Source organism: Bombus affinis, chromosome 8, assembly GCF_024516045.1.
Source record: "Bombus affinis isolate iyBomAffi1 chromosome 8, iyBomAffi1.2, whole genome shotgun sequence".
Taxonomy (NCBI): Eukaryota; Metazoa; Arthropoda; class Insecta; order Hymenoptera; family Apidae; genus Bombus; species Bombus affinis.
The window spans coordinates 6,907,545-6,927,911 of NC_066351.1; the positions used below are offsets into that span (position 1 = coordinate 6,907,545).

The 20,367-nt window shown below is 26.4% G+C and overlaps 4 protein-coding genes and 1 long non-coding RNA gene across 6 annotated transcripts; 2 read left to right on the forward strand and 3 right to left on the reverse strand.

The window, feature by feature from the left end:
• Nucleotides 1-195: 195 nt before the first annotated feature.
• On the forward strand, nucleotides 196-1,976 carry LOC126919883 (uncharacterized). Of its 2 annotated transcripts, XM_050729556.1 has the most exons (3): nucleotides 196-360; nucleotides 479-605; nucleotides 911-1,976. In XM_050729556.1, exons 2-3 carry the CDS (start codon nucleotides 504-506, stop codon nucleotides 1,667-1,669), a joined length of 861 nt encoding a protein of 286 aa, XP_050585513.1. In that variant the 5' UTR covers nucleotides 196-360; nucleotides 479-503; the 3' UTR covers nucleotides 1,670-1,976. The 2 variants fall into 2 exon arrangements, with proteins under 2 accessions (XP_050585513.1, XP_050585512.1); XM_050729555.1 differs by having other exon boundaries at nucleotides 198-605.
• A 651-nt stretch (nucleotides 1,977-2,627) lies between these two features.
• LOC126919886 (spermine synthase) lies at nucleotides 2,628-5,128 on the reverse strand. Its single transcript, XM_050729560.1, has 6 exons — nucleotides 5,024-5,128; nucleotides 3,798-3,920; nucleotides 3,557-3,711; nucleotides 3,381-3,470; nucleotides 3,106-3,297; nucleotides 2,628-3,018 (listed from the first exon to the last, which is right to left on the reverse strand). The coding sequence occupies exons 1-6, from the start codon at nucleotides 5,103-5,105 to the stop codon at nucleotides 2,872-2,874; spliced, it is 789 nt and encodes a 262-aa protein (XP_050585517.1). The 5' UTR covers nucleotides 5,106-5,128; the 3' UTR covers nucleotides 2,628-2,871.
• LOC126919904 (uncharacterized) lies at nucleotides 4,978-5,486 on the forward strand. Its single transcript, XR_007711810.1, has 2 exons — nucleotides 4,978-5,123; nucleotides 5,254-5,486. It is a non-coding gene; the product is annotated as an uncharacterized LOC126919904 (long non-coding RNA).
• Nucleotides 5,487-5,739: 253 nt separating this feature from the next.
• On the reverse strand, nucleotides 5,740-12,527 carry LOC126919867 (another transcription unit protein). The gene is made up of 8 exons (XM_050729517.1): nucleotides 12,430-12,527; nucleotides 10,455-10,782; nucleotides 9,953-10,359; nucleotides 9,167-9,757; nucleotides 8,889-9,090; nucleotides 7,859-8,799; nucleotides 6,041-6,149; nucleotides 5,740-5,822 (listed from the first exon to the last, which is right to left on the reverse strand). The coding sequence occupies exons 2-6, from the start codon at nucleotides 10,570-10,572 to the stop codon at nucleotides 8,630-8,632; spliced, it is 1,488 nt and encodes a 495-aa protein (XP_050585474.1). The 5' UTR covers nucleotides 10,573-10,782; nucleotides 12,430-12,527; the 3' UTR covers nucleotides 5,740-5,822; nucleotides 6,041-6,149; nucleotides 7,859-8,629.
• A 444-nt stretch (nucleotides 12,528-12,971) lies between these two features.
• LOC126919655 (chitin synthase chs-2-like) lies at nucleotides 12,972-19,476 on the reverse strand. The gene is made up of 19 exons (XM_050729137.1): nucleotides 19,374-19,476; nucleotides 18,963-19,204; nucleotides 18,476-18,772; nucleotides 18,191-18,409; nucleotides 17,800-18,099; nucleotides 17,265-17,689; nucleotides 16,945-17,191; nucleotides 16,572-16,846; nucleotides 16,235-16,445; nucleotides 15,840-16,087; nucleotides 15,499-15,691; nucleotides 15,224-15,378; nucleotides 14,823-15,122; nucleotides 14,546-14,745; nucleotides 14,154-14,475; nucleotides 13,893-14,069; nucleotides 13,645-13,812; nucleotides 13,343-13,571; nucleotides 12,972-13,186 (listed from the first exon to the last, which is right to left on the reverse strand). The coding sequence occupies exons 1-19, from the start codon at nucleotides 19,472-19,474 to the stop codon at nucleotides 12,987-12,989; spliced, it is 4,509 nt and encodes a 1,502-aa protein (XP_050585094.1). The 5' UTR covers nucleotides 19,475-19,476; the 3' UTR covers nucleotides 12,972-12,986.
• Nucleotides 19,477-20,367: the final 891 nt, after the last annotated feature.

Below are 20,367 nucleotides of genomic sequence, written 5' to 3' on the forward strand. Positions count from 1 at the left end.
TACATATCTATAACTTTTATATGTTGTTATTTTTAGCAATATAAAAATTATACTATATATTTATTTTATGAAATATATAATTATATATGTATGCTTCCATGGAAATGAAAAAACCATGATATATGTAAAGTATAGTAAGGATATATGTATAGTAGTATACGAAGTTTCCTTATGTTTCATTGTTATATACCTTCTTTTCTTAATTTTCAGTGATGTATTTTTAAAAATATTTATGTTATATGTAATAATTGTCACTTTTAACACTTTACTTCCGTTAAAGAAAAATAAGATTCTTTCAAATATCAAGATGGCAGCGCAGCTAATCTAACGAGTGCAAAATAATTAGAAGTGGAATTCCTTGTAAGTAGTTTTTAGGAGTGTATTGAAGTGATGTTTTTACTAAAAAATTAATTAACTGTTCAATAACATCAATTGTTTGTGGTGTTGCTAATAAAGTTACATTGTAAAATTATTTTAGTAAATACAATACATAAATAAATATCATGATAGAAAAAAATGAAGAAAATACTGACAATGACAATCATCTTGTCAGAATAAGATTAATAGCTAACAAAAGAACATTTTTAGAGAAACAATTTCTTCAGGTAATTTTTTCTGTATATGTTTCATTTGATAATTATATTTATATAATTACTATTTTGAGGTTATGACCTCTGAACTGTTACTATTTAAATTATTATATATAATTTAATTATTTGATAGAGTGTATTTTTTTTTATTTTTAGCTTCATTTCTCATTTATGTATATACAAATGTTTTTTTATCTCTTTAAAAACATTAATGATATTTATATAGAGTTACATCTTATTTTGTAAATATTTTACATTTTGTTAGTTAGTTGGTGTTACATGATAAGTGTCATAATTAAAACAATGCAATTAATTTTGAGGTCCAAGAGGAAGTAAAAATATGTTTTGCTCAATTGGCACAAACACTGTATGCTAGAGAAAAGCAACTTCTACGACAATCAGAAGCAATTTATAGGCAACAAATATCTTTGGCATTATCCAGTCAGGAAATTCTTCCTCCATCTATAGCAATATTAAATGACAGACATGCTTTGGAAGAACAAATTAAACAATTTGGAAGAATAGAGCTCATAGGATCTAATACAACAGCTGTAACTGATTTAGAACCATATAAAATAGAAGAATATCAAGATATAAATAAAGATTATGTCTGCTTTGATAAATCTATCAAGAATACGGGAGTTATTCCTTCTAATACAAAAACTGAATTTTCTTGTATGACAGAAGATGAAAACATAGATGATGGTTCTACTGAATTGAAATCGTCTAATATAATAAATTTATCAGGAAATTCCAGTCATATTTCTGATCCTCAAGAAAAGGATTCTGAAAAAAGTGTTAACTATTCTTCAAAGATAGAAACAGAATCAAATAAAAATGATTTCAATCTTCAGACTACTGAAGATACTAATGACCAGGAAATGGCAAAAAATTATAGAAATTCAAGGAGTAATGTCATAGAAGAACAACATAATTCTCATAGACACACAGAGCAAGTTCAACAGTGGTTGGATGAAATACTTCTAGAGACAGAAATAGAACCAACTATTCATGAAGTGGAAAAGTTACCTGAAATATCAGATGCTTATGTTTGTGCAAAGTTCCACTTAGAAACATGAAAATTGTATTTAGCTAAGCAACTTGTTCAGCGTATTGTTTTCACAATATATTTATCTTTAATTTTTCATAAGGTAGAAAATCTCAAATTGGGAACAATTTTTTACTATACTTGATTACTTTGTATTTCACCTTATTTATTTATATGTATTAATAATAATTAATTACAAGATATTCTTTTTAGTAGCTAAAGATCAGTAATACTATTAGTAAATAAGTTTGTACTTTCATTAATATTGAGGGGCTACTAGTTATAAATATTTTTAATTGTTAATCATAATTTTATCATTAATAAAGGAAGAAAAGGAATATTTTAATATTATTTTACATACATAACATACATAAACAGTGATATTAAAATAATATATTAAAATAATATATACGTTAAATACGTGGGTATGTTATTAATGTAACATTAATAAGAAAATAATCTTTTAGATTGGTTAATAGTATTTATCAACTTATAATCAATATTTATAGTTATAATTTATATCTCTTTATCCACCAATGATTAAATATTTTATTAATTTATTATATATATATAATTATATTTTTATTAAAAATTTTGCAAAACATAACATGATATTTTTAGTTTAAAAATAATTAATATAAAATAAAATCAGTTTTTTAGCTAGATGATAGTTCTATGTATATTCCTTAACTTTTTATTACTGATGCATATTATACCTCATGCAGTATTTCGTGTTTTTATGTACATCTACAAAATATTATTTATTTAGTAAATATCAATAAATACAATTTTAAAATTTTAAAAACATTCAAGACGTGTTAATAAAAAGTATGTTTATATATGTGTCATTAAAATTTCATGTAATTTCATCTCTGTTTTATTAAAGTTATTTGTACAGTAATGTGTTTGTATTGCTTTTGAATTTATTTGTAATAAACTATTGGGTAACTTAGTTTGATTATTGACAGTTAGTAGAAAAAATAATTGAGCACCGTTGTATAGTTTATTAATTACTAAACAAACAAATAAATACAAATAACCACCACCTTTTGTATGTACAGACGCCAGCGTAGTAGTGTCAATTGGGATTTCATGTCCAGCATCAGGATCATCTCTTTCAGGAACCGATTTGTTAACAGAAGATTTGCGACTAGGGTCGAATTTGGGTCATAAGAGAGAAAATGGATTGTAAAAATACCTCACTTGAAACCTCAATACAATAGGTTTAATCCATCATTTTAACGATACTTGATAGAAGACCCAATCTTCGAAGAAAGAGGGTACAAAAGCACTATCTTTGGTAAAAGCTATGGGTACACAGAGCTGCGAAAGAACTTGTTCATACATTTCTAGTGATTCTGGACAAGATGCTCCATTTCCCTAAAGAATAAAATAGAAAATTACTTATATAAACAGGTGTTAATTTTTATTGCAGAAATGTAAATTATTTAACATGTTTATACATACATGAGTCATAAATTTTCCTGTAGACTTTAGAACTTTCATTGAAGAGTTTAAGATTAGTCTAATAAAATCCCATGCATCCCCATGTGGGGTTGGGCTAATTGGTATGTCTGTGAGATCACCGAAAACGTAATCAAATTGTCTGCCTTCTTCAATCATGTGTGCTAGAGTTTTTACACAATCTCCAACAATAATCTACAAGTTTTCAATCTTCCATAAAAAATTCTAGTAATTTTACTTGTAGCTGAAGAAATGAATCTTGCTTTTATAAAATTTACCTCATAATTTTCTCCCTTTCTTTTATCCAAACAGTTTCCACATATGCTTCTCATGTGTTGACTGCAGGCTTTTATTACAACATCATCAATCTAATAAAAGAAAATTAATTCTCTTTGGTAAAGCAATTTACTAATACATGTAATAATACAACTTCTGCAATTTTAGTCTGTCATACCTCTAGCATGGTTATGAATTTTGGTTTCTCCTTAAGCAATTCCCAAAGTAAACCACCATCTCCTCCTCCTAAAATAACTATTTCTTTCCCTGTGTAATTTTCTTTACCACGTTGCATCAAAGTTTCTGTATATATCAGATCTGCTTCAGATATATCTAAAGATTGCGAGATTTAATTTTAGGGATGTTCTGATTTTAAATATATTTTTAAATTGCTTTGAAAATATAGGATTTGTTCTTACTTTGTAATTCATCAAGAACCAATAGATTTCCCAGTGATTTTGAATGAACAATTTGCACTTTTTGATAGGGAGAACGAGCTTCAAAAACCAGCTTGTCAATGTCATATTCAAGTAGTCTGTCATCTTAAAAAAGGAAATAATTTTATTATCATACTGAAAGTTTACAGAATATAAGTAATTGCATAAGAAAGCATTTAATAGATGCATGCAATGCAAAGCATAAATCTCATAGAACAAAGATTCTTATATTAAAACTAAAATTAAAAAGAATAAAAATATTGAAGATTTAGGAGTGTCACATGTGGATTACTAAATCTATCATATTATTTATGTTTATTAGTTTCATGTATATTTGATATAGCATGTAAATCGAAGAAATAAAGAATACTATTCACTCAACATATTTATAAAAATATAAAGTCCCACAGAATTATAGCTGTTAAAATCATTTAAGATCACAAAATTGATTTTTGATATTTACTGCCTTTTTTTAAACAACTCATTATGTTTAGATATAAACTGTAACAAAGAAACTGATCAACCAAAGATAAAATAGTTCAAATGTGTTTTTTATTGAAGGAAGAAAATAAAAGATGCATATAGAAATGAAAATACTTGTTGGTAATAAATGAATAACAATTAAGTAATCGATATTACCTCCGCACGATGAATAATGAAAAGAATGATTAGTATAGGAAAGTAAATTATATAGAACCGAGGAAATGAATCGAAAGCATTTTTCGTTAACGACGCATGATGAAATGAAAAATCTTGCGGATAAAATACTCCGCTTATACCGTAAACAGAATAATAAATAAAAAACTCACCGGCGGTAGGAAAGTATCTCTCAAAAGGTCCGCCGCGTTTAATCGGTGTAAGCGAGTGCGAACGCGTAGAGGCTACTGCCGCCTGCAACGCCGTCTCCAATTCTCTGGCCAACTAAAGGTGGCCGCGACAAGCGAACCGACGAATAAAAAAAAAACAGAAACTATCTTGTTACACCAATCGTAACAACCCTCTTTTTTTACGTATGAATCAAGTCATTTTCCCTTTGCGGAAAAACTAAAAAGTAATACCGACGGGGTGGGGCGGGAGGAAAATACACGTTGACCGGAAAAAAAGTAATCGACCGAAGCTGTTGTCTTTAGAGTGCAACGGAAACGATTCGCACATTTTTAAAGTGCTATAGATAAACTAATAGGAACTAATTGGGGAGTGGTTTCTACCTGATAGTGTCAGATAGAGGTCATATATGGTTCCTCGCCTTACTGGTGGCAGGCGCTTACTGCGTTGGCTGTTCAGAGCCATCGCAACGTCCGCTTCCAGGTATCGCCACTGCTACAAGGTCTTCTTTGTTATGCGTGTTTCTTCCGCATATAGTAAAATTTTTACTTATTTCTATAATACTATTCGTCAAACGAGATGATTTTACAATACGTTTATCTTGCAATTTTAGCGTTCAGCGGCAAAAATCGGCAAACGAAAAATCACGGTTTAACGAATGCAAAAATCTTCACGTTTTTCATATTGAACAAATCTTTTTGAGGACATCTTTAGCACAGTCATTATTATGATATATCATATGTAACAAGATGTACCTTGTAATGACCCCATGTTTGAGAGATACAAAAGCTGATTTTGTACTTGATATTCATGAGAGGCAATTAAATATTATGAAATTTGCAACTATGTATTGCAAAACAATTACTTTAATTAATATAAAGAACTGTACCTCAAAATCCAAAAGTGCTTCTTCTTCATCTCTCTTATAATATTCAATGTTAACAGTGATTAAGCCTTCAGTATATCCTCGAACTGTAATTAGACTACCTTTGGGACCTGTATATAAAACTAAAAAGCTTCCATCAATGCTTGATTCAGTTAATGGCTTCAGACTAGCAAAGTGTTCTTGAAGGACATTAGCAATTGCTATTTTTAGATTGGATCGTTTCTCCACATCTACTATTACATTTGATGGTACTGTAAAGTCAAGAAGCACAGTGTGGGCAACCATCGTATAAAAACCTAAAATCATTTTTATTGCTTATTATTTATTTATTAATAATTATTAATTGAATATTATACATAATTTAATATAAAATTTATTCAAGAAAGCTACATAAAATATTAAATTAAAACGAAATATTCTGTTACTTAGTATTTATTATAGAATATATTTTGATCTCCTTTAATACACAACAAATTTAATTAATATAAAATATTAGAAAAAGATTTTTTAATACCTGTATATTAATATAAAATGACTGTAAAATGAAGAAAATCACAATTCCTGTACAAATCCTTAAATTGAATAAACATAAAAGAACTTGTAGAAAATATTTTAAATTTCTTCTGGAAAATAGAGAAGTTTTAAGGTTATACTACATCACGCATAGTAGAAAATAAGTTAAATTGCCTTAAACCAATAGTTCAATTATAAGTAATGAAATGATTAACTTCGTTAACAATACATAAGTAGGCCAATTTTTTTTTAATAAGTTTCAATTGTTATAATACTAAAATCATTAAAATTATATTTCAAATCATTTTTTGTTGAAATAAAAATTTTGTAATTGGATCTAAAACTTCCTTACAACGACAAAGAGTTAATATTAACTCTTTAATATTAATAAGCAAACATTATATAAATTAATTTTTACATTTTATATTCATATTAATAATTAAATGAATATAAGCTGCAAAAATTATGTGAAAATACTTAATATATATGAAATCACATGATCAAATAACCTAAGGGTAAAATTATATATATAATGATACAGAAATATAATTAATAGAACTCATGCCATTACTTTATAATTTATTTGTAAAAAATAATACTTCTTAAATGAATCTCATTAGTTTTTATATATTTATATATAGGTATTTAGAAGTGTGCATCACATGATTAGATAATACCATTAATCAAAACAGGAATTATACTCACAAATTACACTTACAATAATAACTCTCAATCACAAGAACAGTAATTCATACGATAAAAATGCTTTTGCAATACAGGTCGCTGTATTGCACTGTGTTCCTATCAGTGCTACCAATTGTTTATGTAGATAAACTTTTACACCGTTTCAAATATGCACATTGAAATTTATAATATAATTTAACGAAAAACTAAGATGGTATTAAAACATTTGCAATATTTTTAGTATAAATCTAATATTTTATAAAATTATGCGTTACAGTTATAGAAATACAGATCCTGAAACAAATCAATGGTTTTCCCTCACTCTGCAATTTAGAAAATTTTAGGAGTTTCTCAAAATTCACCAATTGAAATTGACAGAATTAAAATGTTACATTCTATCTAGTTACCGACGAGAAGGTAGCGTTAACTGACGTTTAATGCAACTGGCAATAAGTTCCACTTTAGGCTAACCTGCTATGTGCGGGAATACTCGCATGGGAGAGGATTAAAATTGTTCGAAAAGTAAATTAACAATATGTAATGATTTATTCAAATCTTACTCGATTTCGATATTGACAATTAACTGACAGACTGATGGATATAAAATTCTTCGGTTGACAAGATGATAACTTACTCTTCGATAGACAAAATGATAACTAACTCTTCGAATTAATTAATAATTCATAATATTTGATAGATAAATGGTAACTAATATACTCGATAGAAGAACGGTAAATATTCTTACTGACTTCTCTGAGTCGTTACACTTATTTATATCTGTCGGAGATGAAAAAATGTCTTTTGAAAATGTTTGGGAAGATCCCCAACATTTGTTCAACTGCCGACCTTGTTTAAAATTTAAGTTGTCTTAATATCGTTATAAAAACATAATTAGGCAAATATAAAGTATAATTAGATAAGTTTTCGCAAGATATAGCTTTTAGCGGCTTTAAGTATCTTTCATTTCAAATACTGTAAACACGGTTTTAAATAAACGTTTTAAATTACCTTGATTTGAAAAGGCAAATATAAAGTATAATTAGATAAGTTTTCGCAAGATATAGCTTTTAGCGGCTTTAAGTATCTTTCATTTCAAATACTGTAAACACGGTTTTAAATAAACGTTTTAAATTACCTTGATTTGAAAGAAATTATCAATTTTATTTTCGCGCTACAGATCGTGCAGGTCGCGGAACGTGACAAAAAACATTGCTTATCTTTCTATCCGATACTTGTCGATATTTTTGTATCTTCAATTTTGTAAAAACGGAATATTTATATGTTGTGCTTATTCTACGTTGACAACCACTACCTCAGAATACCATATCTTCCTATTATTTGGTCATGCGTAAATTAATAAAAGTAGATATGAAGTCAAGATAAAATATGCGGCACGAAGTTAAAGCTGCATGAATTATTATATATATATATGTCATTACAATAACTGGTTAGTTAAATAACTTTTAACATGTTTGATTTTATTTTCAATGATTACTATTACATACTTATGATCTTATTATCTATATATTTCATCATATAATATCCACTCACTCATTAATGTTTCTTTAGTTTAATCACTTCAAATTATGAATAAAAGTATCATCTCTTCATACTTAAATCAAAAAGTGAAATTTTTTAATAACAAAAAACGTTACATATTTTATATATGATATGCAAATTAATAGAAGGTTTGTGAGTTTTTAGATTACATGATATAAAAATATGTTAAATATTACATTTATTTATTAATTTATCTGTCAATTTATGTTATTGTATGTTAGTGGGAAAAGGTAATTGATTCTAATTTTATTATATAAAAAAAAATATTAATTTATTCATTTATATTACAAAGTATTACATTTATATTATAAAGTATATATGTATATTTTAGTAAAACAGTAACATTTTAATCACTGGTATTATCAGCCTGGTTATCATCTTCTCTTCCACTTTCTGAAGCGCTCCTAGAATTCGATTCTTCGTCTGAATCTTTGAGAACCTTTCCTTTGATATTTTTTTTTGGTCTCAATGTTTCGAAGTCTGAACCTTCTTCATCTGATGAATATATATTTGATGCTGAAAATATGAAAATATACAAATACTTTTTAATCAATGTCTTTTAAGTAATTTATTTATTTTATTTAAGTAAGTCAAGTATAACTTACCTTTAACAGGAATATTCATTCCTTTCTTATATTTATTCTTAATTGCTGCAAGAGAAATAGCACCCTCATCGTCTGAACCATCATCGTGATAAGCATCAGCTCCATATGCACCAACAGATCTTCCAGTGGTTCCTCTACCTGCAGTACTTTTCTTTGTTTTGCTTTGAACTCGCATTGCCATGCGCAATTTCTCTTCCTCTTTCTATATAATAATAGATCTAAGTGCTGTGTTATACACAAATTTCATGATAAAATGAAATTAAACAAACATAATTTACCTTAATCATTTCATATCTATTTTGATCTGGATTGGTTCCTACTTGAGATAATACTTTTATACCAGAAGTTTTTTGTGATCTATCTGCTAAAGACATTGTCATTTTTCTATGAGTGAAGGATTCTGTAGAATGTGGACGGAATGTCAATTTTGTTCTAAACACTGCTTGTCCTTGAAGACCAGTTCCTTGCCGAATATAGAGGTGATTATGATCACCCTGAAGTGGTTGTTTATATACATCAAAAATCTCAGAGCCAAGGTGTAGAGACATGCTGCCATCAGACCATTTTACAAATCTGGCATTACTTTCTTTGATAACTTTACCCTGTTCATCAAAAGTTTCTTTCCAACGAAGAGTATTTTCTACTTTTAATTTCAACCTAGCTCGACCTTCCTCATCTAAAGTTTCTTCTTCATCAATTTCATCTTCATATGTTTCTGTATCAAATGGTCGTGTTTCCACTGAAAGGAAATTTGGAAGTTTTACAAAATGAATTTCACGACCTAAATCTGTACTGATTTTTGGGATTTCTACATCAATTCTTGTCTCTGGTGGAGGTTCTGGTTCTTCTTCTTTTTCTTTATCTACATCCTAAAAGTAATAAATTGTAAATATCCTTTGCTTGTGAAGAATCTTTTAATTATAATTTTTATTTTTATAATTATTATATTTTTAATTATTATTAAAATATTAATATAATTATAATAATTATTATTAAATATTAATATAATTATAATAATTATTATTAAAATATTAATATATTTATAATTATTATTTTATACATACATCTTCAATAACAGCTTGACTAGGGCCTTCACCACCACTATCAGATCTCTCTGGGCTTCTACTTCTGCTCCTACTTTTACTTCTGCTTCTGCTTCTACTTTTACTTCTACTTCTACTTCTACTTCTACTTCTGCTTCTACTTGTACTTCTACTTCTACTTTTGCTTTTTTCTTTCTTTTCATCTTCTTTGTCCTTTTCATCATCTGTACTAATATCACTAGCATCTCCAAAAAGGGCATCTGCTGTTGGAGCTAAAGTTTGTTTATCTCCTGGCTCACTTTCTGAATCAGAATCTATTAGTGGTTTTGACTTTTTTGTTTCATTGTCTGCTTCTGAAGCAGAACCACTGTTATTTTCTTTAGGAGCTGGGCTTGCTTCTCCATCACTATCACTTGATTTTACACTGTCTGCAATGTAATAATGTATAGAAAAGTTATTTAATTTATTTATTAAATCTTGATTCTAAATACATAGATTGTTTATCTTTTTGTAATCGACAAACCTCTTGTTTTCAACGATTTTTCAGATTCATTGTCATCTTTATTTTCTTCAGAACTTTCTGAACAACTTTGCTCGGAATCTATCGGTTTATTTTTTTCGGACTCAGGAGAATTTATCATTTTAAAAATGTTAATATCATTAGCAAAGAAAGTTAAAACTATAAGTAAGTACTTATTTACTGTTCGTCAGTCAGAAGATGAATCGTACTAATAGTATCGCATTATAGAAGACTGTATAGACATGTCACAAGTTTAGTAACTCTCATGATAGGGATGAGGCGCTCTAATGTCATAGATGCGCTTTACAAGTCGGCCGCTTACTATAGAACGCTGCAATCGCAATTTATGTCAAAAAATTATAAACAGTAAAATGTTTTTATTAAATCATTTTAATAATGTAAATAATTATATTAATATAATAATTAATTGTTCTATAATATTTTTATAAAAAAACGTAAAAAATAAATTTGTATATTTTAATAAATAAAAAAATGTATATTTTTATATATATTAAATATTTTTAACACAGAGACGAAACTCTACAAATGCTTGGAATTACAATTGAAATGGAAAATTGCGTTTTTCAAAAAGCAAAATGTTATTACTCTTTTCATTTTTGTTTATTACTCTGAATTATCTATGTAAAAAGTAAATAATATATTAAATATTTCAAGTGATAAATTGTTAATTATTTTAATTAATAACAAGTTCGCCTTTTTTCATGAACAATGTCTACGTTTTATGGTCAGACTAATTCTACATGTCACAGACTTAAGTGATATATATCCATACATATATTTATTTTAATTTATATAAATTGGAGTTATATAATTTTTATATATATTAAATATTTTTAACACAGAGACGAAACTCTACAAATGCTTGGAATTACAATTGAAATGGAAAATTGCGTTTTTCAAAAAGCAAAATGTTATTACTCTTTTCATTTTTGTTTATTACTCTGAATTATCTATGTAAAAAGTAAATAATATATTAAATATTTCAAGTGATAAATTGTTAATTATTTTAATTAATAACAAGTTCGCCTTTTTTCAGGAACAATGTCTACGTTTTATGGTCAGACTAATTCTACATGTCACAGACTTAAGTGATATATATCCATACATATATTTATTTTAATTTATATAAATTGGAGTTATATAATTAACTCTTCTAATATATTAACTCGTATAATATATTATACTTCTTCCAAATTCTAAAATATTGATGCGTGGTCGCCCTGCATGTTATAAATGCAACTTGTGGAATTAATTGTACATTCATTTTTTTAAAAAAGTATCTCAATTTAATGTAACAATATTTATTTACACATATTATTTTTATATTTCTTTATATAATATTTCTTTAGACATACTATTAAAATATGATATATAGGGTGAGACGGTAATCGTAGAACAACCGGACAGAGGATGATTCTACGTGAAAAAATATGTCGAAGATATGGAGTAAAATTTTTTCATATGTCGCTTTTTTCGAAACATTTGAGTTTAAAAATTCGTCAAATATACTTTAACTTGGCTAAGTATCGACTAGGTATGAATAAACAATCAGCACGAGGTTATTAGTTAATATATATATGACAATAAGTCAAAAATATTCAATAATATTTTTCAATAATACATATTCAATAATATATTATAATTATATTAATATTGTAAAATCTCATTTTCAAGAAACTAAAGTTTAAACATGTTTAATTAAGAAATAGTTTGATACACGCGCATGATATCTCAATCTCAATAATCATTTTCAAATCTATTTTCCTCGAAAAAACGAAAGTATCTTATGAAAAAATATTATTTTATTTTTTTTTTATTTATTTTCACATGTAGTTTAAACTTCTGTCGATTATTTATCCTTGTCCAGTCCGGAATTAGGCAAATTTATATATCCTTGTCAAATTCTTAAATTCGATTTTCTTGGAAACAAAGTCTCGGATGAAAAAATATACTACACCTTTTTCTTACTTTTTCACATAGACTCACTATTTTCTGATTTCACTGGGTGTAGGCTGATACTATTAGAGTGGAAATTGTAGTACTATGAAGAGGCAAAATTTTTAGGTGATAGAGGCGCCACCATGCATTTATATGTTCATATATATTATATATATATTTTATGACAGTACTATAGCTGTTTACATTATAATATTACTTATAGTGTTAGTGTTCAATTATTGATTGTGCTTGTAAGTTATTCTTGAACTTACATGTATTGTTTTTCATTGTTTATTAAAATGTTAGATGAAAATAAATTTTAAACAAATAAACTACAAGTGTGTAAGTAAGCACAAGGTAAATGTTGCCAAGTATACATTTTTTAAAACATTTCTTATTACTTTATGAAAATAAGTAAACAAATTATACAAATTCTCTTTATTTTAACAAATTTATTTTGGATCTATAATTTACAGATGTTTGTAGTGATTGTACAAAGTAGAAGATTTTATTGTTCAATATAATAAACGTATATAAAATAAATAAATAAAATCATATATATACTATCAATTAAATTTATTCATTATTGTCATTTAAAAATGTTGGGTTATCATATACAGGCCTTTTTGAATTTTTATTTTTTGGGTCTATTTCTTTCTCATTAGCTGCATTATTTTGAGACTGCAACTCATGTCCTGCTAAAATATTTGAACGATGTTGTTCAAATGCTTCTAGTACACCTTTTGGTATGCTTAAAGATATTGTTCTTCTAAATCCTGAAATAATACATTTAATATAAGATTATTTTAAAGCATAATTATTATTTTTGTTATATTTTATCACTACAATAATATTATATATCATAAAATATTACTTTTAAATATTATTATTAAAATATAATTTATTAAGTATATTATACTAAAATTAAATACCAGATATATCAGGATTCCTTAATTTCGTATTGAAAAGTACTTCAAAGTTGGAAGGTCGCTTTGAAGGATTTTGAGATTCTTCTGCCAATTCTCTAACAGTTTTATGTTTTCTTAAAGAGGTTTCAGACCTATTATTATATATTGTTTGATATTCTACTGTACTTTGGAGACCATCAGCTATATTTTTTGCATGTGTACTAGTAACTAATTCATTTGGCAAATTTTCTTTCTGGAAAGAAATATGAAGATTAAATCAATTAAATTAAATTATATTAGACAATAATTCATTTTTATAATATTACCTTGTTAAAACATGCTAAACTCAATTTCACATTAGCAAGAACATGGATAAACGTAGTGAACCTATGACTTAACATAGCTAAGAATTGGATGAACAAAATAAAAACAAATGCAATAATAAAGAGACATCCAATTGGTTCCAAATGCATATAATTTCTAAATATATGTATCTGAAAAATTTTTTCATTTATAATGAGATTAAAATCAGTCAGAAATGATATTTATAGCACATTGAGAACATAAGACTTACTTCATGTGTGTCATTAATAAAAGTAATGTTATATTTAACAGCAAATGGCCATTGGACATGCAAAACATCTTTGTTTATTTGCAACAAGAATATTGCCACTATAAATAATGTATTTATCATAAAAAATTTGAAAAGACATTTATTACGTATATCTATTAACCCCTCTGAAATTTTTTGCTACAACAAAATTTAATTTTCCATAAAAGTTTTTATTAATTTTTCAATTTTAATTATTTATTTTCTTGTAGAAATCATACCTACCTGCCTTTCCACATCAATTTCAATAGGATATAAATATTTCTTAATTAACTGCCTCCAAAATTCTTCTTCTGCATATGATAGAAAATCTATTTTTCCATTTTTCAAATGTTCATCTTGTATCCAATAAGGATTTATTACGTAATTTGGATCTTCTTGATTTTTATTAGTAAAGGTGCATTCTGAAGTGTCTGATTCTGTTTCTGTATCTGTATTTGTGTTTAAATGTTCAGACACTTCTAATTTTACTTCATCGTATATTTTACTTTGATCGTTGCTTTTTTCTTCTATATTGTCTTTTAATATGTTATTGAGCTCTAAGGTACTAAAAATTTTAGTGAATTTAAATATAATATATTTATTATAGCATTTTTGAGTTTTCACTAGTTTAATACCTTTCTATATGCTTTAAACGAATATTAATTTCATTTATAGAATTATAGATAAATTCTAAGTATTCTTCTGATTTCTTCGAATTTTTATGAGTATAAAATGTACATTTATACAAATTGTGTAAAAAAGATTTCGTGCATTTATTAGTAACAGTTCCCTCCTGTTCAGACTTCTTTAGCTTTCTATTTTGTTGTTCTAATGCCTATAAAAATTATGATTCATAATGTATGAGAAACAATACAAACAAAACAATAAGATAATTTTTTAATAATGTTATACTTGTCTGTGCAATTTGGATTCTCTGGTCCCCCATGTAATATTATGTAGATTGAAGATAGAGAAAATGATGAGTAACATGTACATAGATGGCACAGTAATATAATAAATGATTGCGTAAGGTAAACATGATAGTTCCTGAGGATGCAAAAAGCCTGTTGCTGTGAACTGACCAATTACGATAAGAAATAAAAGAGCATTAGGTGCAAGGAATCCATCTGCTGCTATTTGTAATATTATGCCAATTAATACAACCATCATTACTACACCATATAAGACAGAGATAGTTCCTGCTGCTATAAGCTGTAATAACATCAATAAAAACTTGTAAATTAATTCTATTAATAATTATCAGTTTTAAATTGATTATATTTCAATTGTATATGGATAATTTAGATTATTACCTGTTTGTGTACATCACCAAAAAAACTGATTAAGACAAAAATGACAATTGGAATTGAATTACACCAGAAACTTAACCAATTATTTAATTCAAAGGAAGTTACAAATGCCCCAACCATCATTAAATAAATGAAAGATGGCCCTATAATTGTACTACCTACAGAAAGTAATATAATAAATAAATAAATAATAGATATACATATATATTTTTAATATATAATATATGAATAACTATTTCTGCATTTATTAATTATACATATTTATAGAACCAAATTACCTGTTAAAATCCATTGGTAAGTTACATAAAGCCATGAAATATTATTATTTAGTTTCCTGGTTTCCCTTGATGTACTTAGTAAATCAAAAATGTTAGCCATGGTTGATGGGATCCATCGCCGACGTTGAATATAAAACTCTTTAAATGATTCTGGAGCATGTGTATAAGCATCACTAGCTGCACAATATTCCACCTAATTGAATAAAACAAATGAAGAAAGGTATTTATAATAAATTAATAAAGCATTTTTTAGATCTAATTCCTTATTTTTTAGAAAATAATTAATTTTTTTAAAATTATGATTTGAAGTATAATGTAGGTATAAATATACATTTCCTTACTTTACAACCAGCTTGTAAAATTAGTGTACAAAGCCATCGATCTTCTCCTTGATCATATTGAATATAATGTTTTGGTTCAGTCGACCTTATTGCATATTTAGCTATAACATTATGTTGCATTAAAGCTTTTGCTCTGAACAGAGAAAAACAACCTGGACTGCAAAGAACAGAGCCTATTGTGTGTTCTGTTGACTTCTGAAGCCAATGCCCAATAGCATATTCAAATTTCTGCAACCAAATCATGGGACCTACATATGAAAATATATTTTTAAAACTATATTACAAAATACTTTAATTTATTAATTTTTAATCAATTTTAAAATAAATTTAGGAGAAATAAGAATATATTTCATATGTTAAATTTTTATGTCAAACTTAGATATCTATGGAGGTACCTTTTCCTATGGGATGTATTCTTCCACAAGCTGCACCTAATTCCTTATTTTTCTTCATCAAATCTAGCAATGCTTTAACAGCTGTTGGTCGAAAATCAACATCTCCATCTAGTGTTAGAATGTAAGTATTTTCTGCTATTAATTCTTTAGTATCAAAATCTGTTGATGAGTTCATGAAACAATAACCAAGAAGATAATACATATACATGACCTAAAATATATCAGTAATTAGTACAAAATAAAAAGATATAATTTATGTATAAGAAAGAGCCTATTTGAATTAAATTTATAGAAATATAATCTTGTATCATATTAAGAGTAATATGATTAAGTACACCTGACTCCATCGTTTTCTATGTCTGATTTTATTTTTATCTTTAAGATGTACTATTAAACGTGTTTTTCCTGGTAAATTCCAAACTAGTTGACCACCATAAGGAGTTGGATATTTAGTTGGTGGTAAATCAAGCATACCAAGATTTTTTATGTTTTCCTGCACTGATTCCACAAATCTTGCTACATATTCATTTATGCATACTTCACTTTCTTTATGATCACAAGATCCAATACAACCATGCATACAACAAAATGCATCATCAAACATTACATGTGCTGAAACAGTTCATATGTCATTTTTATTTAATACTTTAAAGATTTTAATTGAAATATCCTACATGTCTCGCATAATTAATTATAAGTATATTATTTACTTTCAAGTTCATAGTAGTCATTAATAGAAATCTTATAATACTTCTGTGTAACTTTCATGGCACAGTGATCTTTATCTAATCTTAAAATACTTCCGATCAATTCGTTCATTTCTTTTTTATTTTCGTGCCACATAGTTGCACAAACATAAATTACAGGAACATAAGCATTTCTTTTGTTACTTATAGTGTTTTGAGAAAGTGTTGAATTAGGATTACTAAAATCACACATTTCGTTTGAATTGCTACCCTGAAATAAAAGTTTCAGCTAGAAAGCAGCAGTTAAACAAACTTTTATTTTGAAATACTAGACAAAGTAAAACCTCAAATTCTCTAATAGAGTCTGAAGATTCTACTTCTTCAACAACATGATAATTTTCATGTCTCCTCTTATTTAATCCTAAGAATTGATCAATTAGGAATGCATCATAACTAGAATGATAGAAAATTTTCTCTGTAGGTGCAAGTCTTCCCTTTTCACCTATCCAAATTTGTACTGTAATCCAAATCTGTGATAACCACCATATTATCCAGCACCAGATACGCCAATTTAAAAGAAACTCTGTCATACTATTATATTTAGGTGTATTTAAGAATAAATAATCTGGTATTAAATTATGAAATGCACACGAATTTTCTTCTCTTGATACACAAGATATCATTATTAATAAGATCGTCCCTGGAGTAATTAAACTTATTGGTAGGGCAAAACCAAACTTATGCATTTGAGTTTTATATGCAATTATTGCTGTAAAGGTATTAAACAATTTTTAGAATTATACAAAATAAAATAAAAAAAATTATTGTTATATATATAATTTATTATTATCATATTTGTAATAAAAATGTATACCTTACCTACTTGATATATGATAAAAGCACAAAATATTTGTAATAAAAAGGTATACAGGGGTGCAGAAGTAGTATCTATAATAGTATCTATAATATTATCTTTATTTGATAGTTTGATTAGTTCTATGTTATATTCATTCTGTCCCAAAAATTCAAAAAATTCTTGTATATGGATTTCTTTAAAAGTTGAAATCACTATAGTACTTGAAATAAAAATTAAACATCTCCATAATGCTATATATCCTTGTAATACATTGCAATTATTTGATAAATCTATCTTATTTTTTGCTAATAAATTTATGAAACCTAAATAAAAAATTATATTTTTTTAAAAAGTTGTAGATTAGAAAAAACATGTCAGAAAATATAATAGATTTAAATTATGCACAAATTTTACCACAATAACTATTGTGTGTCAGATAATTATACCACCAACGAGAAGAAGATAACAGAAGTGATATAGGAAGAATCCATGTTAGAGGATCTTGTCTATAATTCAGAAAGGAATATAAAACTGTTCCTGAACCTTGAGCAATTACTGCTAAAACATTGGATGCTAGAACTACTATAAATATCTTAGTTGCCCTTATATATTTGTGATATTGTTTAAATAAATCTGTAATAATAGTATAAATTTGTTAACTATATTTTTCATAACTAATTTACAAATAGATTTACTTACTTAAAATGGTAGGAATAAAACAAATACAACTACAGATTGCAGCAATATCCACAGAATTAAGCTGTGGAAGACTATAAAAAATTAATGATGCAACACCAATTGACTGAATTGTTTCCAAAACAAAAAGAATTATAATAGCTTTTTTTGCAGGCAATTTTTCTTTCTTTTTGAAAAGAAAATACCATATTGCATAAAATATTGTGAAACACTCTGGTATGAGGAACATAGAAATAATATACCATGTCCAAATTACTTTGCCTTTTTTGGAAATCCTTGCTTCCAGTTCTTCTTGATATTCTACAACATTAAATGTTACTGAAATAGTACTCTTATTTGTATAAAATGTAAAATTTATATTAAAAAAGAGTTACATGTAAATATATTATGAACATAATTGTAATGAGATTTATAATATTAAGTAACTATAAGCACAATTATAAACTTATAAATGATATAAATTAATGAAGATAAATATTAAATAAATTACCTGAATAATAATCACAGAACTGTATAGACTTTTCATCTTTGAGCTGTGATAGAGCAAAAATGACTACAAATTTAGAGATTAAACCAGTACAAAGGACAATACAGAAAAATACACCATATACAAATATTTTAATAATTTTCATAGATATATCCAACCATTTTTTATTTTGCATAGATGCACTTTCCTTTTTTGTTGGAAAATATTTAAATATATCCCAAAATGTATTTAATGCATTTGGAAGCCTACAATTAAGTGAGTAAATTCAGTAAGGTAACTATTAATAAAGTAGACATTTTTTAAAGACATATTAAATTATGATATAACGTAGATTACTCGAAATTTTTTTAAACTTTTACATATTTGAAACTTTTAAATTATGTATATAAATAAAATGATTTTAAAAACCCTTACGAATTTTGCGACGTATTTTCATCTTCATATTCCGAAAAATCATCGTTAGAATATTGAAATTTATACGAAGGTTCTAAACTATTGTTTTTCGACGATGACATGCTGCAAGAATAAAACTTATTAATAAGTTTAGTCATTGATGTGTCACCAATGGCCCAAATTTTCATTGGCATATCAATCAATATACCGATAAAATTGATAAGATTTCAAATTTGTCGAAGGTTTTCTACATTATCTGTGATCTAGGAGATCAAGGAGATAGAGGAGCAAGTAAAATACAGTAATGTTCTATTTTTTCTAAGACGATATTTAGGTTTATTAAGAAATGAATTTCGGTCAACAGAATTCATTGTTATTTATTATTAGCCTACTGTGTTATATGAAATGGAGTAGAATCATTAAATGATACATTTTATGCCTAAAAATAGATGAATGTAAAAATATTATTTTACTAGAAGAAACATCAGTTGATATTTTTATTTATCATTTTTTATTTAGTAATATGTATTAAAAATATTTCAGATATGAACATAAGAATGAATAAATTAAGATCTTTACGCAACAACAAACTGTTTCAAAACTTTAGACAAAAGTATCCCAAATCGTAATAATAATTATTGTTAGATTGCGCATGTTTATGCAAATTTGCGTTTTTATAAGTAAAAACATAATACATATATAGAAAAAATTAAATTTATCCATCAGATATCGTAAGAAGTAATATATATTTGATATTTTATATATATTTTTATATTACATAAGTGTTGAGCATTTTTGCATCTTAAAATTTCCTATAAATGCATCAAAATCCGCAATCTAGTAATTATATTCTCTAATCAGTTCCAGTCATTTAATAACAAATTGTAAAAATTTATAAAAATGATAGCGAATATTGAAAGCAAGTATATGAGCAATATATTCAAACAAGATTTTAATTTTACCGCTGCCATAAAGTTGAAATTATATCGAATTCTGAGTCGTAACATTCGATAAG

Excerpts from the sequence above, each read along its gene's own strand:
- LOC126919655 (XM_050729137.1), bottom strand. The coding sequence starts at position 19,474 with ATGTCATCGTCGAAAAACAATAGTTTAGAACCTTCGTATAAATTTCAA. Across the intron at positions 16,446-16,571 it reads ATAGAAAACGATGGAGTCAG|GTCATGTATATGTATTATCT; the intron begins GTGTACTTAATC and ends GATATATTTTAG. Across the intron at positions 13,813-13,892 it reads TTATTAATGACACACATGAA|ATACATATATTTAGAAATTA; the intron begins GTAAGTCTTATG and ends AAAATTTTTCAG.
- LOC126919886 (XM_050729560.1), bottom strand. The coding sequence starts at position 5,105 with ATGGCTCTGAACAGCCAACGCAGTAAGCGCCTGCCACCAGTAAGGCGA. Across the intron at positions 3,712-3,797 it reads GGTTCTTGATGAATTACAAA|ATATATCTGAAGCAGATCTG; the intron begins GTAAGAACAAAT and ends CGCAATCTTTAG. Across the intron at positions 3,298-3,380 it reads GAAAGGGAGAAAATTATGAG|ATTATTGTTGGAGATTGTGT; the intron begins GTAAATTTTATA and ends GAAAACTTGTAG.
- LOC126919883 (XM_050729556.1), top strand. The coding sequence starts at position 504 with ATGATAGAAAAAAATGAAGAAAATACTGACAATGACAATCATCTTGTC. Across the intron at positions 606-910 it reads TAGAGAAACAATTTCTTCAG|GTCCAAGAGGAAGTAAAAAT; the intron begins GTAATTTTTTCT and ends ATTAATTTTGAG.
- LOC126919867 (XM_050729517.1), bottom strand. The coding sequence starts at position 10,572 with ATGATAAATTCTCCTGAGTCCGAAAAAAATAAACCGATAGATTCCGAG. Across the intron at positions 9,091-9,166 it reads ATAGATATGAAATGATTAAG|AAAGAGGAAGAGAAATTGCG; the intron begins GTAAATTATGTT and ends ATTATTATATAG. Across the intron at positions 8,800-8,888 it reads AATGAATATTCCTGTTAAAG|CATCAAATATATATTCATCA; the intron begins GTAAGTTATACT and ends TCATATTTTCAG.